The sequence below is a fragment of the Hyaena hyaena genome, unplaced genomic scaffold, assembly GCF_003009895.1.
Source record: "Hyaena hyaena isolate Hyena2069 unplaced genomic scaffold, ASM300989v1 scaffold_3, whole genome shotgun sequence".
In the NCBI taxonomy this organism is placed as follows: domain Eukaryota; kingdom Metazoa; phylum Chordata; class Mammalia; order Carnivora; family Hyaenidae; genus Hyaena; species Hyaena hyaena.
The window spans coordinates 2,924,669-2,940,922 of record NW_024080635.1 but is presented as its reverse complement, the minus strand read 5'-3'; the positions used below and the strand labels follow the sequence as shown (position 1 = coordinate 2,940,922).

Here is a 16,254-nt window from a genome sequence, read left to right as displayed (position 1 = left end):
AAGAAAATGACAACACTATTTCAATAACATACATGCACCCCTATGTTCCCTACAGCATTATTTACAATAGCCAAGATATGGAAGCAACCTAGTGCCCACTGACAGATGAAGGGATTAATAAAGTTGTTGTGCATATATTTACAATGGAATATTACTTATTCACAAAGAATGAAATCTTTCCATTTGTGAAAACATGGATGGTCCCAGAGGGTATTCTGCTAAATGAAATAAATCATACAGAAAAAGACAAATACAGTACCATTTCATGTACCTGTGGAATCTAAAGAACAAAACAAGTGAACCAACAAAACAAAGCAAACACGAACTCATAAATACAGAGAACAAGCTGGCGGGGGAAAGGGGTAGAGGGAGGGGCAAAAAGGTGAAGGGGATTAAAAGGTATAAACTTCTAGTTATAAGACAAGTAAGCCATAGGCGGGGTAAAGTATAATATGTAGAACAGTCAATAACACATAAGTTCGTATGGTAACAAATGGTAACTAGACTTACCATGGTGACCATTTCATAATGTTTACGTCAACTTGCTGCATTATATATCTGAAACCAATACGTCAACTATACTTCAATAAAAATTTAAATTTAAAAGTTATAAAAAAGATACAGGGGTGCCTGGCTGGCTCAGTTGGTAAAGCACGCAACACTTGACTCTTACTGGGCCTAGAGCTCATATTTAAAAAAAAAAAAAAAAAAAAAAAGGGCCTACAGAAAAGTGCCACCAGACATCTAGAGTTTGTGATTCAGATTCTGGGTTTGAATCAATCATTAAAAAGATAAAACCACTGGGGGGGGGGGGGGGCAACGCCTGAGTGGTTCAACTGGTTAGGCATAGGACCTTGGCTCAGGTCATGGTCTTATGGTTCATGGGTTCAAGCCCCACATCAGGCTATGGAGGTGACAGCACAGAGCCTGCTCGGAATTCTCTGTCTCCCTCTCTCTCTGCCCCTGTCCAGCTGTGCACGCACACGTGCTCCGTCTCTCAATAAGTAAATAAATATTTTAAAAAATGAAACTTATGCCCTTTTAAAAATCTTTAGGTACCCAGGGGCACCTGAGTGGCTCAGTCGGTTGAGGCTTCGACTTCGGCTCAGGTCATGATCTCATGGTTTGTGAGTTCAAGCCCTGTGTCAGGCTCTGTACTGACAGCTCAGAACATGGAGCCTGCTTCAGATTCTGTGTCTCCCTCTCTCTCTGCCTCTCCCCTGCTTGCACTCTATCGCTCTCCCTCGCTCTCTCTCCCCCTCTCAATAAACATTAGAAAAATAATTTTTAATAAATAAATAAAAATAAATAAAACATGATGCTAAGGGAAAGCAGCCAGTCACAAAGGACTACATATCACAGGATGCCATGTATATGAACTGTTCAGAACCGACGAGTCACAGACACAGAAAGTGGACTGGTGGCTGCCAAGGACTAGAAGTGAACGTCAGCGGGTACAGTGTTTGGGGTGCTGAAATGGTCTAAAACTGACTGTGATAATGGCTGGACAACTCTGCGAATACACCGAAAACCACTAAACTGTACACTTTAAATGGATGAATTATGTATCAATAAAGCAGCCATTAAAAAGAATCTTCAGGGCCCTCAATTTCCACAAACCTAAGAATTTTTCTGATGAGATTCATAAATACACTAAGGGTACTTTAACCATAAAAGAGCACTTACTAAGGCAATAAACAGACTATGCCTGCTAACTCTTCTGAAACCATAACTGAGGCACTTTAAAATCCACAGTTCCCAAAAATATGGAAACACAGAACAAACATGGAAGGGCATTCCTCTGGAATAGATCCAGCAACTCTTCAACTGCAGATTTTATCACCAATGCCATGTACTCCCTTCAGGCCCAAGGTCTTTAGTCGAACTTCCAAATATTAAAGTCACCCAACATAATACCAGTCACGGGCCACCATTTCTCAAGACAGTAACAGGCAGAGCGCGAGGTGCCGGAGCCGTGGCGGGCTGCAGCCACCCTCTCCCTGCGGCTCCTTACTACGTCCCGAAGATGAAGAAACTGAACGCAAACGACTGAGCAAAGAGGGCCAGAAATCCCTCCACCAAAAAATACTACTACTCACTCTATCCTCGGCACTAACTACTCTCTTGGAAGTGTACTGATTGGCAGTTCTCCGTTCCTCTGTAACCGTTACACCATTCCCAAGGACGGATAGATTCTAAGCAAGTGCTAGAACTTATTTTTAAGTATTTTTTCCACAATACCCAGAAGGATAATAATTCTGTAATCTGGCTTAGCCTATAGAAAGTATTCAGCAAATGCTGTCGCCTAGAGAAAATGGACAAATGCACAAAAGCTAGTTGTTGTTTTTTTTTATACTGGAACCCAATTCTTAAAAACTGAAAATAGTTCCAGTCAAAAAAAGGGATCCTTTTGACTGAGTACATACAGGTTAAGTCTTTGTGAACTCCAAATATAATGAAAAAGGCTTCAAGAGTACAGGTGTAAAACAAACTTTGAAAGCTCTGACTACTCGCCTTTAAGGGATGATGTTAAATGGCAATGGCCCAAGTGCTGAAACATCTAAGCAATCTACCAAAAAGAGGCTCATAGTGTAACACAATCATTCAGCAGGGACAATAGAAAAAGACCTCCAGGAAATGAGGGGATTCTCAGTATGGGGAATACTTGGGATCCCTCCTAGTTTAACGCAGTATTAATTATGAATGTAAAGACTAACTAACAGACACTGGAGAGTACAGATGTATCAACGGTGAGTGTCAAGATACCAATAGAAGAGGACAACACCAAGTGAAAGAAAATGGGGATACAGAGTCAAAGGGAAGGTTCACCCAGTGAACTCTGCCTGACTATCTCGAATTATCTCCCACCAACTGTCGATCTACAGTGGTAGATACTGATATATCCCAGTGGCAAAGACTACAAGCAAAAGTGGAAATGATGTGTTGAGTTGTCCTCTAAATTTCTTAAAATCTTTTTTTTGAACTTATTTATTTTTGAGAGAGACACACACACACATCATGAGCTGGGGAGGGGCAGAGAGAGAGAAAGGGAGACACAGAATCCAAAGCAGGCTCCAGGCTCTGAGCTGTCAGCACAGAGCCCAACACGGGGCTTGCACTCTCAGACCAAACCATGAGATCATGTCCTGAGCTGAAGTCGGAGGCTTAACCAACTGAGCCACCCAGGCACCCTGTCCTCTGAATTCCTTTTTACCCAAAGCAGAGCTCCCTATCTCTGCCCCTTAAAATCCAGTTCAGAGGCCACATAGTCAACCCTAAAATTTTTTCCCTATTTCATCACCCACTTTATCTCACAACAGTTTACAGAGAAAACAGATTTCACAAGAAGAGAATAAAACAATCACAACAAGTCAAAGACTTGACCTTGGGCTTTGCATGATGAAACTTTTAATACTCAAAATAAAAGTTCTTAGGTTATAAAAATCACTGTTAAAATAAATACACAAAATTTTTGTAGACAACATTTTTTTAAAATCTTACTTACTTAGATAGGAAGACGTGTTTTCTAGTATTTTATAAAATCTTGGTCCACATTCATTGTCTTGTTTGCTGTGGTTAAGTTTAACAGGCCAAAAAAGCAAAATTCATGAGGCTTCTTAACCACACTCTCCTCCAAAAACCTCAATTTGACCCAAAAATGGGGGCTCTGAAGTTGCTAACTATGCCAAATATAATAATTTTAAGTATTAAAAGAAGTGACAATATGTTTGTATTCTTAAGGTAGGAAAAAAGACAAATACAGAAGGACCAACCATAAAGAGTTTGCACACTACAACTTTCTAAAATAAACACACAAATCTGAACCCCTTCCTCACCTCAAAATTATTTTTATGGTTTCTAAGTTCCACCTAACTTTAAATATTTATTCAAATATTTTAATATTTTAATTTTTAAATTGAAAGTATCTTAAATGAATTTTAAAATATTTAAAATTCAATTACATTATATTTTAAATACAATTTTCAAGATTTTTAAAGTAGTGCATATTCCCTCAACATGTGTTCTCAAACTGTTGTTTAAGCCTTTATAGAACCTCATGCTGATTATTCGTTAAGGTTTACACTTAGAAAATAAAACGTGCATATTAAAAAAAAGTCACATACATATTTAGGCACAGCTTACAGAACTCGCCATTAAAAGGGAAAACTCAGACACCATGAGAATTTCTACATCAGGCAAGAAAATCCTAACTTCAAAAGGTAAAGAAAAAAAGTTTTTTTAAGTGAAGCAACCTGTTTATAAATGAGACTAATAACGAGTAAAATGGCCATAAAGTTTCCAGCACAATAGTTTCCTTCCCTCCAACACTTCTGACTGGCTTCACCACCTGTTTTTTTTCACTTTTTACTTTTTATATTTTTTACTTCACCAACTCACTTTGGTAAAAGCATTCTGCCAATGTGATCCTAAGTGTTGTTCCATTTTGCCAAAAGGCCTTTAAAAAAAGAAAAAAAAGCTAATGAAACAGGCCCACCAAACAGGAATAGCCCAGGGTTATGGCAGAAGGTGAGGGCAAGTGCGATCACTTTATATTGAGTCATTCTGTCTCAATATAGATAAGTTTCCCACAATTACTACTTGGAATACACATATAATAAAAACAAATCTGAAAAAAAAAAAAAAGCAGTACTGTTCCTGTGGGGAAAAAAGGACTCTTGCAATTCTAGGAGAAATATCAACACTATTTGTATTCTTCTCCTTATTATCAAGTTTATCATCTCTAAAATTCAAGCCAAATCATGGCAACTAATTTTCTGACCTCAGAATGTGCTACTTGTTGCGATCACTTTGTTTGGTTTGGTTTAATTTTTAAGGCTGGAACCATTCCTGGGGGGAGGCAGAAATACAGACAGCGCATGGGAACTGGAATAACAAAGACCTGATTTCAAAACCAGATTTTTGCCTGGTAACTAAGCTTCAGTTTCTCATCTTTCAAGAAGAGTATTATCTCCCCCCAAGGGATTGTTCTGAAGATTAAATACAGGAAATTAATATACAGTCCAGTGTCTAAAATGTAAATGCTCAGTGAATGTTTCTATCGCCATCAGTCGCTCCCACCTGACAGATCAAACTCCTTTTTGCTCCTCCAATCAGTAACAGTGGCTGCTGAGGGCAGTGATTCTCCACCTAAAGATAAGCCCCTCTGCTCTTCAATTACATGACACTCTCCCTTGCTGGTTGCCCATGTTTCCCAGCAGGAGAGCTGAGCTCTAAGCGCCCCTGTTTTACCTGAGTGCAAATCTGAAGCACTTACGGTCCTCCCTCATACTATCGACACAAAAATTACAGACACCGCCTGGAAACGGAGCATGAAAGAAAACAGTCTCTGCCCTGGAATAGTTCAGACCAAGAGAGGAGAGCAACACCAAAACCAATGAATTACAATACAGCATAATGACTGCAGAAGAGGTAATCTGTGTGTGGCCCATATCCACAAGCAACGCAGCAACTACCTTGAGTTTCTCTAATGCTGTTCGTTATATCCTGCGTCTGGCCCAACAGAATTGTGTTGTGACAAGTGCCAACTCCAAACTGGTTCACTGGTTTAGGTCCCCAGGATATGGAACAGGTTTTTGCCATTTAATGTTAACTCTAGTTTGCTGAATGACCTGGATAAAACTGCTCCATCAATCAGATGCGATTCCTTATGATAAGGCCCAGCATAAGCCACAGCCCAGACTAAGCCTTCAATAAACACCTGCTGACTTGCACAGCACAACCAGATTTTAGATCTTAGAGTTTTGCCAAAAACTAACCCAGAGTTTGATTTTCTCACCTAGCACAAGACACGCAAGCACCGTGACTCTCCTTTAAGCTTTCACCCAAAAGCCTATCATTAGGAAAGCCAACATAAGATCTATAACAGAGATTTTTAAAACCAACGTTTATGACTTCTAAACAATGTTTAGCTAAATAAAGCAAAGATTACCGTCCTTCCTCTTCTGCCCCCTCTACAGATACCATCCAAACCAATACCCCCTGCTTTGGTCTCCCTACTCGTACAGCTGCCTACAGCCCAAGCTCAACAGGTGGGCTACCAAACTTAATTATCTTGTTCCCAAACCAGACACCCCTTTCTATTCCTTTTCCTCTTTACTTCATTTTCCCAAGGACCTAAGATTTCTAATTCAATCACCAACCTCTGTACTTCTCAGTCCCACACCTCCTTTTCTACTGCTCACCCCAGGGCTGTGAGGGTAGTTCTATTGCTCACCCCAGGCCTGTGACGGTAGTTGTCCAAGCAGGTTCAACCCTCACCCACTCCAATGTCTCACTGCCAACTAATCTTCCCAAACACTCCTCCACACATTTGCACTCAGAAGCCCTGCAGCCTACTCAACTAAATCTTAGCCCTGGCATTCAAGCCCTTCTCTTTGTGACAATGTCCTTTTTCCCCAATTTTATTTTAAAGCCAAAGGATTCAGGACTCGTGCAATCCGTAAATTTCCTCTGAAGCTTTATTATATGCCAAAATCCAGGGACTGGGATATTGAGATGAATAAAATCTGATTCCCACCCCCAAGGCTCCAAGCAAATAGCAGATACGGACGGTGCCTTAAGGACAAAAAGTGTCCTAAGTGCACAAGAAGCCCCCACGTGTCTGACTTCTTAGTGTCCCTCACTTACACACAGTAGGTGCTTTTGAAGCAGCACTGATATTTATGATAGTTCCAATAAACCAGTGACCTATAATCAACATGCTCGATCAATCTCATGAATAGGAAGATAAATCCCACCTCTTCATTTCTACTAAGATAAAGAACCATGGCACACATGCTGCCTTTTTTGAAGGGTCAGGGAAAGCACAACTGAGAATTCAGATTTGCAAGTGTGATTGTGCCTGATTTACTTCTAAGGAAGAAGAGCAGCAGCAGGGCCCTAGTGGAAGATACCAGCTCCTTTCGCTAGTTGGTGCTCAGACACTGACAATATAAAATGAACCTCTGCGAATTAACCAATACCCTATTTCAAAGAATACCCTGATTAAAACATTCTAAGCCTTTCGTCACCACCAGGAAGTTAGGAAACCTAGATCAGCTGAACTCTCGTCTCAGTAAAAAAAAAAAAGCACTGTGACTCCAGCTGCGGTTTGGGATTAGCGAGCGCAAGCATGTTAGAATTCACCAAAGGAAGCCAAGTGCTTACAAGAGGACAAAGATGGCTGAAACCTAAGAGCCACAACCACTCCTCTGACACAAAACATTAAATATGCCAGTTCCACTCCAAATACATTTCCCTTGAGCAGCTAATTTGTTATCAATTTCCTACTACTTTCAACTACAACGTCTTAAAAACAAAAGTCACCCACACCCAGCAGAAAAGGACTTGAAAACATGGACGCATGCCTCTGGGTCATTCAGTTGGTTAAACGCCCAACTCCTGATTTCTGCTCAGGTCGTCATCTCGCAGGTCATGGGTTCAAGACCCAGCTCTGCACTGACAGTGCACAGGCTGCTTGGGATTCTCTCCCACCCCTTCTCTCTCTCCCCAGCTGTGCTCTCCCTTTCTCTCTCAAAATAAATACACTTAAAAAGAAAAAGAGAATATACGTCAAAGGGGAAAAAGTATAATTTGTTTAAAAAGTATACCCTGGGGCGCCTGGGTGGCTCAGTTGGTTAAGCGTCCGACTTAGGCTCAGGTCATGATCTCACGGTACATGGGTTCAACCCCCACATAGGGCTCTGTGCTGACAGCTCAGAGCCTGGAGCCTGCTTCTGTGTCTCCCTCCCTCTCTGCCCCTCCCCCGCTTGTGCTCTGTCTCTCTCTCTCAAAAATAAACATTAAAAAAAGAATTTTTTAAAAAAAGCATACCCAAAAATGTAATGTGCACATCAACACAATCTTAGGTCTTTTCTTAAATGAATTGGTTGTTACCTATTCAGCACCAGAATGATAAATGATCCAGTGACAATATTACAACACTCATCCTTTAAAACAAGTGACTGTTAAGTCTGGACCAAATGAAATCAGCAATTTAGGCTTTTAAAGACATTCACTGAAAGCAGATATCCTAAGTGGACAGAGATTATAAAACAGTTTCAAAGCTGAAATAGTGAACTTTTTTTTACCTGATGTTCTGCATGAATGTTATCCCCAGTAGGCCATCGATGTTTGCTATTATTATAGCCGCCTCCACCACTTCCTCCTCCCCCAAGCTGCTCACCATGCTGCCTCTGAAAGAAGTAGTCCACCATAGCGTCGTCTTGGGAACGGCCTGCAACTCCTATGGATCCTGGGACAGGGCTGGAGTGTGTCCCAGCTGCAAGAGCCTGGTTTGCAGCTGGTTGTGGCTGCGCTTGCGACCCTGTTCCAGATGTCAAAACAACAGGCATGTTGGGATTAGCTGGTTCTTGAGGGTGATGTTTCAGGTGGGGGCTGAAAGAGTCCTGCCAAAGCACTGCTTTTCTCTTCAAGACACATGCAACGCTCATTCCACCAACACCTAAAGACAAAGAGGTTACAAATGTTTAAAATTTGCATTTTCAAAACATAATTTGATATATTTCTGTTTTGATCAAACAAAAATATGAGCCCCATGCCTTTTGCAATACCACATCTACAACCAATTTTGACCAGGCAGCTACATGTTTCAGAATACATACACAATTTTCCCAATCTGAAACCTTTATTATAAGTTGCTGACTATGTGCAGGTGTGGAAATAAATGTAAGTTGGTTGGTGGCAGGCAATCTGACAAGGTATTGGGATCAGAATTCACTACAGCAACTTCAGGGAATTCACTACAGCAACTTCAGGAAGCCATATGTTGCTACCAAATGTAACAATATAGAATTGGACTTCAACCGCTCCTCTACTCAACTTATTTACACCATAAGCAAACTGTGACAGATAGTTCTTCAACGAACAAAAGCTCTATAAAGTATCATTTCACAAGTGGAGCAGACATAAGCCAATAAACCAAACAAAAATTCAAACCTAGTATATGATTAGCAATAACTCAAACTGTCTGAAAATTTGAAAAGACCCTTTAAAATGTTCAGAATATTCACAGGATGCTCCCTGAAGACACGGTAAGAACCCCATGACCAAGCACCGTAACAGAATGTTTTTAGTCTGAACCTTTTAGGCTGCTGTTGAATGGCACTGGGCGGGGGAGGGGTGTCAAAACTTTTACCAATAATTTACGATTGGAATCACATCATTATTCCCTTACAAACAGGATGACACCAAACCAAATGCAAACACTTTACTAGTATAGAACATCTAACTGTAAAATACCAGACACTTCAATAATAACTGTATTTCAAACATAATGCAGACAGTATCATATCAGCTCTATTTTACAAGAAAACACTAAGGGACAGAAAAGTTATGGGACGTGCCCAAGGCCACTCAGCTAGTGAGAAGCAGAGGAGGGATTCAAATCTAAATCTGTTTTGGAGGCACCTGGCTAGCTCAGTCTGCAGAGCATGCAACACTTGATCTTGGGGTTGTGGGTTCTAGCAGTGGATGTGGAGATAACCTAAAAACAAAATCTATAAATAAATGAATTAATTAAATTTGTTTTGTGCTCAAGCTTAGTTTTTTGTCAGCCCCTTGCTACTCCCCAGTATCCCCAGCAAATCAACACAAATACTCTCTCACTTGCACCTATTTAACTACTCTTCTCTGTAAGGAACAAAGAATCTCTGAAATGTTACTATGAAACATTACTATTTAGATCTCTTAAAATAAAAAGATACATTTGTACATAAGGGAGAACATGTGTCAAACTGTGGGTGCTTAAAAATTGCTACAAAGTAACCAGTTACCTATTAGACTATACCTGTCTAGTCACTGGAGTCTAATTTCAAGACAATCAATTTAATAGTCCACTGCAGCACACACCTTCTCTCTACCCAGCTAGATGGTAACATTTCCAAAACAGGATCACAAGATTTATGAAAAAATCTATTAAATTATTTCTTTATAGAATTAAACCTCCTGATAAACCATTTGCGTCCCACAACTCATGCTTTGAAGCCAGAAGACACAATGGAATTTGCAATCTGTTCAAAGCTTAATTTGGAAATGCCTAGTTTCAGTTAATTCCAATCCATCAGAACTTTACCAGGGTAGTGGGGAGTCTAGCTTTCTAGACTAGTTTGTGATTTCATGAGTAGAATCGTGCTCATGCGTAAGTGCCAAAACCAGAAAATCATAGCTGTGTTTACCACAGGCCTTTGCAAAGTGACAACCAGCCTAATACTCCCATTTGATTTTCAAATGAATTAACTGCACTTTTTTTATGGATGTATTAGTAACATACGACATTATATTCGTTTCCAGGTATACAACATTATAACTGGATATTTATATACATTTCAAAATGATCACCACAATAAGTCTGGTTACCATTCGTCAACTAAGTCACTGCTGTCTTATTTTTCTTCTACAAAGGACTATCAATCTAATAGTCTATTCTAGAGCAAGCGAGGAGTCCCAAAACCCAAGCTTTACCACTAAATTAGCAACCTTTCTGAGCCTGTTTCCTCGTCTAGAAATTGGAAGAAATCCTTTCTCTAGGACTCACAGGTGTATTTGTTTGTTTGTTTTAATCAGAATAAAATGCTACAACAGTTTTTGGTAAATTTAAAGTCACCAGGCTGAAACTCCAGGAATTCAATTAACACCAGTTAAGGCAAAGAGGCTCCAGTCTCTAAGAGGATTCCTAAAATAGCAAATGCAATCTTTACTGAAATAAAAGATTTGCCACAATACATCTCTAACAAGGAATTTCCATATGAAAAAGGGTTACCTCTGAAACACACAGGACACAACTAAGTTCTAACAAGGGCTTGGGGAGGGGGGAGGAGTTCCTACCAAAAAAAGTTCAAACAAAACAATTGGCTTTTGTAAAGCTATCTGTGTGCCCTAAGACTTCCTGCTTTACCTAATGAGGCAAGGCAGTTCCTCAAACAAGAGAAAACCTGGCAGAAGGGACAGCTTGAAAGTGAGCAAATACCTAAGCAATTAACATGTGTCTTGGGGAGTTGTGTAATATCTTGGCAACTACAGCACAAAAATTAAGAAATCAGTCACTTAAATATTAGAAAACACTTAAATTGCTGATGCCTTTTAGAGCTATAGCACATTCTAAAAGTACTTTAAGCAATTAGAAATAAGTGCTGATTCTCTGTTCTTCCGAAGTTTTCAAACTGTTTACACCAAAATGTGTTTTTTTTAAATAGCCCTAATAGATTTTATTTTAAGCAAAGGAATTCGGTTTAATCTCCCAAAAGCTCACCTTTAAAAAAAAAAATGCTTGGTAGTATAAAAGGTGTTTTCTTTTGTTCTGTTTTTGCCACCCCGGGGGGAAAAATTCTGTGATCATAAATTTACTTTAAAGCAGTTCATCTCAAACCCCAACTAAACTTCAAACCCAACTTCAAAAACGCTGTGGCCTTGGCCAAAAGGAATTCAATTGTGGCTAAGGCAAAATACGAATTCAAAGTTCAAACTCCAGTGAGTATTTCCCAAAGATTCAAATAAACAATCAACGGCCCCAGCGAGTGTTTTATACAGTTAAAATTAGCAGTGAGTCCAAATGTTTATTTGTTTACTAAAAGTGCACGGGGAGCCACCCATCTCGGGAGTAAGTGGCTTGTTTGGTTGTTTGGGTGAGTTTTTGTGTGTTTTCAGAAAACACCCAAAACGCGAAAGCTACCAATCCATTGTTTCAGAAGTGGCTGACTTTAAAACACAACCCCCAAGAAACCCTCTCTCGACTCTCATTCTTAATCCCCACGAAGAGTGGAAAGCGAACGGATTGGATATCGACAACTAAAAACGGTGTTTTCTCAACTAGACAATAAAGAGTAACTTCAAGTTACGGGGAGGCTGAACCCTTGCCTAATGCGGTGTCTCGCGAGTGCGTGTGTGTCCACGCGCGCGCCGGGGGCTTGGGGGGGGTGCTATACTGGGGGGAAAAAGTTACAGGAGCTTATTCCTCACTTGACGTGGGAGTGGTACTGACAAGTGTAACAAACGACGTCTGTTTACCAAGAACGTCTGCTAGCACTAAAACTATCCGGTACTGCGTATCTGTTTTCCTACTACCGAGGGGTGAGCCCCTCTGTGAGTTGAGACAGCCGCTCACCAACGCAGGGAGGCTCAAAGAGGAAGAACCCACGAAAAACCCAAGCTCTCACGGAAACAAAAGGCCACAAGCACCCAGGAGACGAAAAAGCGATCTGAAACTTCCTGCTCGCCACTTCTCCACATTTAAGGCTCGCAAAGTTCCCCCATGGTGGGTCTCGCCTGTAGACAAGGGCCAAGGCTGCTTCCAAAGCGATTTATTGTTCCTCCTGCTTCGGCGCTGCTACGGAAGCTCAAGAAGTCGAAGAAACCCAGGGTGGCCCAGAATTACACTTCATGGCCACACAGAAGACTCGCGGCTTCGCAAACCCATCAAAAAAAGCAACCCGAATGGCAACATCAATCTTAGGAGGCTCCAACAGGGCCGAGCAGAAAGGTACAGGCATGTCTATGCCCTGGGCCCGGGCCTAAACCCCCGGCATTTTCCTCGCTTCGACCCCGCTCCCCACCCCCTCCCTCCTTTGATAACAATAGGGGCCTTGCTGCTGACTCCAAAACATGTACGAGGAACAGCGAGTGGGAAGCCTCAGCCAGGGCCTCGGGCAGCTTTTCCAAAGCCCTTCTCACCCGCACAACCGCTCTCAAACACCAATACAAAGGGACAATCTGCTCGCTGGGGGTCCGGAGCAGCGTTTGGGGCCGGCGGGGTGCGGATACTCACGGGCGGAGCGGTAGGATGAAGATGGATTTCAGCCCCCCGATCTTCTCTCTCCGGCGCTCTCGCTCCCCCTTACCTTTCACTCCGACAACATGGCGGCCCACTGGGGACGGGGCTGGCGCGGTGCATCCTGGGATGGGCTCTGGCCCCGGCTCCGGCGGTGGCGGCGGCATGTGCGGAGAAGGCAGGCGGCTCTGGAACAGGTTGCCCGGTTGCCATGCCAACCCAGGGCCTGTGTGAACTTGGGAAACTCGCAGGCAACACAACCGCTGGCGCGCGCGCGAGGGCCCTCCCGCTAGACGAGCGCGCGCCGTGGCGGGCAGAAGGCGGGGTCCCGCGCGGGGCAGAGGAGCGCCCGCCGTGCTCGCGACGCCCGGCCACGCGCGGCACGGAGCCGGGCGCCCCGCCCGCCCCCGCGCGCTCCCGGCGCCACCGCCAGGTTGCACCCGCCTGCGGGGTGGAGGGACGCTTCCCCGGCCCTGGCTAGACGGGCGCTGGCTTCGAACCCCTTTGAGGCGGCTTCGTGGCTCTGTGGCCTTATTTGATCTTCCTGCCTCCATCGCCCCACTTGAGAAGAGCGAGAAAACTGAGAACGGCTATTCAACAGAACTGCCGTGAAAATTAAGTAAAACAACATGGTTTATTATTCCTTTTAAAGATAGCCAGTGCTTAGTACAGTGCCTGGGGCCTGTAAGCTGGGCCAAGGCATAGTTTGCAGGGCCCAGCGCAAACTGTGAAAAGTGAGCCAGGGTGAAAGTGCCGGGCCCCCGGTTCAAAATTGTGAAGGAATTGCAACACCACGGCAGCAAACAGTAAACCAAAACCAACGACGTAAAGCCAAGCCTGTCTGGAAGCACTCTTACTGTCTTTTGACAAAAGTGACTTTTCAGATCAGTAGTTTGATAAGATACGGTTATCCTATCTCAAACTAAGCCCAGGATAGATTGAAAGCTCAAGCAAACCGCACAATACCACAAAAGACCAGAAGGGGATAATGGGGGAAAGCTTTAGAATTGGAGGAGCGAAAACGTTTATCATGCATCAAAAGCAATAATTTACTTTAAAACGTGAAAGATATTTAAACATCTGTCAGGAAGCGATGCCACCAGGAAGGTAGAACAAATGAGAAAATAGCCTTAAAATATTGCAATATGCAAGGTAAACAGATGGTTAATCTTCATGATAAATACAGACCACCGTCTCTAATCAATTTAAAAACAACAATAACAACAACCACCACTGTAATCCAAAACAAACAGACATCAAATCATTAGTGGCCAATAAACACAAAAAGATAACTAACTAGCCTGGGGGCCTCGGGGGCTCAGTAGGTTAGGCAACGGAGTCTTGATCTCACAGTTCCCGAGTCCCAGCCCTGCAGTGGACTCTTCCTGATGCCCCTGAGCCTGTTTGGGATTCTGTCTCTGCTTCTCCCTGCCGCTCACCTGCTTGTGCTCTTTCTTAGAAAATAAGTAAATAAATTTAACAACAAAAAAAAAAAAAACAAAAAAAAAAACACAGCTAGCCTGGGGCTGAGGGGTAGAGGAAAAGGGGAATGGAAAGGGACAGCCAGTGGGTATAGATTTCTTTCTGGGTGTTGAAAAAGGTTTAGACTGTAACGATGGCTGCACAACTCTGAAACACTGTGTACTAAAAACCACTGAATGGGGCGCCTGGGTGGCTCAGTCGGTTAAGCGTCCAACTTTGGCTTAGGTCACAATCTCACGGTTTTGTGGGTTCGAGTCCTGCGTCGTGCTCTGTGCTGACAGCCAGCTCAGAGCCTGGAGCCTGTTTCAGATTCTGTGTCTCCCTCTCTCTCTGACCCTCCCCTGCTCATGCTCATTCGCTCGCTCTTGCTCTCTCTCTCTCTCCCTCTCACAGAAATAAATTTTTAAAAACATTAAAAAATTTAAAACCACTGAACTATATACTTTAAATGGGTGAGGTTTATGGTATGTGAAATATATCTCAACACGGCTGTGAAAAATGGGAAAATAATAAAAAGAAATCACTTTGAAATATAATATTTTCATCTGTTAAATACACTGGCAAAAAATTTCAGTGATGATAAACCCTCCGTTTTGTCATGTTTTGTGAGAAAATCAACACTCGTGTTGTTTAAGTTGTTGGAGTTTAGATTACTTTTACTTTACAGGAGGAGCACCTGGCTGGCTCGGTCTGTGGGGCATGCAACTCTTGATCTTGGGGTTGTGGGTTCGAGCCCCATGTTGGATGTAGAGACTACTTAAAAATAAAATCTTTAAAAAATGTTATTTTTATTTTAAAGGTTAAAAAGTGAGATTTTCATTTCTGAGAAAGAAGACAAACTTGAAAGTTAGAGAGGTCCTGAGCTCTGCCACTTCCTGGCTGTGTGGCCTTGGGCAAGTCCCTGAGTCTCAGCCCCATCATCTACAAAACGAGGATGTCAATACTCTTCTCACAGCGTGGGGGGGGGGGGGTTGTACAACAGTTTAATGAACTAACGTATGCAAAGCCAGACAGAATTAACACTCAATAAATGTGCCTGTTTCATTGCAGCTGTAGCCTTGTTCAAAAAAAATCTCATTTTTGAATTCCCTATGGTCATTGCTCACTAAATATTTGTTAAATGAATGACTCCAACAGCCATGTGGAGGGTCAACTCTCAAATTCAACAACGCTGAAAGTAATATGTTGTGTTCAGAGAGCCAGCTCTTAAGCCAGACAAGAAATTACTTACTTAACCTCTCTGAGCCTCCATTTCCCCCCATGAAACACGAGGTTAATATAAGAGCACTAAAGGAAATAAAGCAGATAAAGCATTTAGGCCCGTGGGACGAAGACACGGAGTGCTGAGTAGCCAATAATTGAAAAGCATGTAAGAGGAGGAAACATAGCAGACATGAGAAAATTACAGTTTCCAGAATCAGACCAGATTCTGCGCACCATGATTTCATTCTAAGATCCACAACTAACTCCCTGGTTTCAAGCTTTAGCTTGTGTTACTCAGCCATAAAGATTCTAATATCAGTGTTGCCTCCACGTAGTACCATACCACACCAGGACCCTGCCCAGTCAAATGTTGCAGCCTCAACAGAATATGAGTTACCCAGCCTGGTTTCCCTTAATTGCTCTTATAGGACCTGAGGCCCCTGTCCAGCCCCAAAACAACCCTATCAGAGCATCGTCTTTCTACAGACTGATGAGACCATGCTTACCTGTGTGCCATGTACTGGGCTAAGACTTTTATAGTCATCATTTCATTTAAAACTCCCAACACAATTATTTTTATTTTAAAATAACATAATTTGGGGAGCCTGGGTGGCTCAGTCGGTTAAGCGTCCGACTTCAGCTCAGGCCATGATCTCACAGTCTGTGGGTTCGAGCCCCATGTCAGACACTGTGCTGACAGCTCAGAGCCTAGAGACTGCTTCATAGTCTGTGTCTCCCTCTCTCTCTGCCCTCTCACACTCTGTCTCTCTCTCTCAAAATAAAAT

At 42.4% G+C, this 16,254-nt stretch overlaps 1 protein-coding gene across 14 annotated transcripts in view; it reads right to left on the bottom strand.

The window, feature by feature from the left end:
• Positions 1–13,084, bottom strand: part of PUM1 (pumilio RNA binding family member 1) — a 129,672-nt gene extending 116,588 nt beyond the window's left edge. For 7 of the 14 annotated variants that reach the window (XM_039230303.1, XM_039230368.1, XM_039230377.1 and 4 more), the window contains exons 1-2: positions 12,855–13,084; positions 8,091–8,464 (exon numbers count right to left, since the gene is read on the bottom strand). In XM_039230303.1, coding sequence (XP_039086234.1) covers positions 8,091–8,464; positions 12,855–12,951 — 471 coding nt within the window. In that variant the 5' untranslated portion in view covers positions 12,952–13,084. Of the gene's footprint in view, positions 1–8,090; positions 8,465–12,781 lie in introns of those variants that run through there. The other 7 variants (XM_039230318.1, XM_039230338.1, XM_039230342.1 and 4 more) reach the window with 3 other exon arrangements.
• Between the last annotated feature and the right edge of the window lie 3,170 nt (positions 13,085–16,254).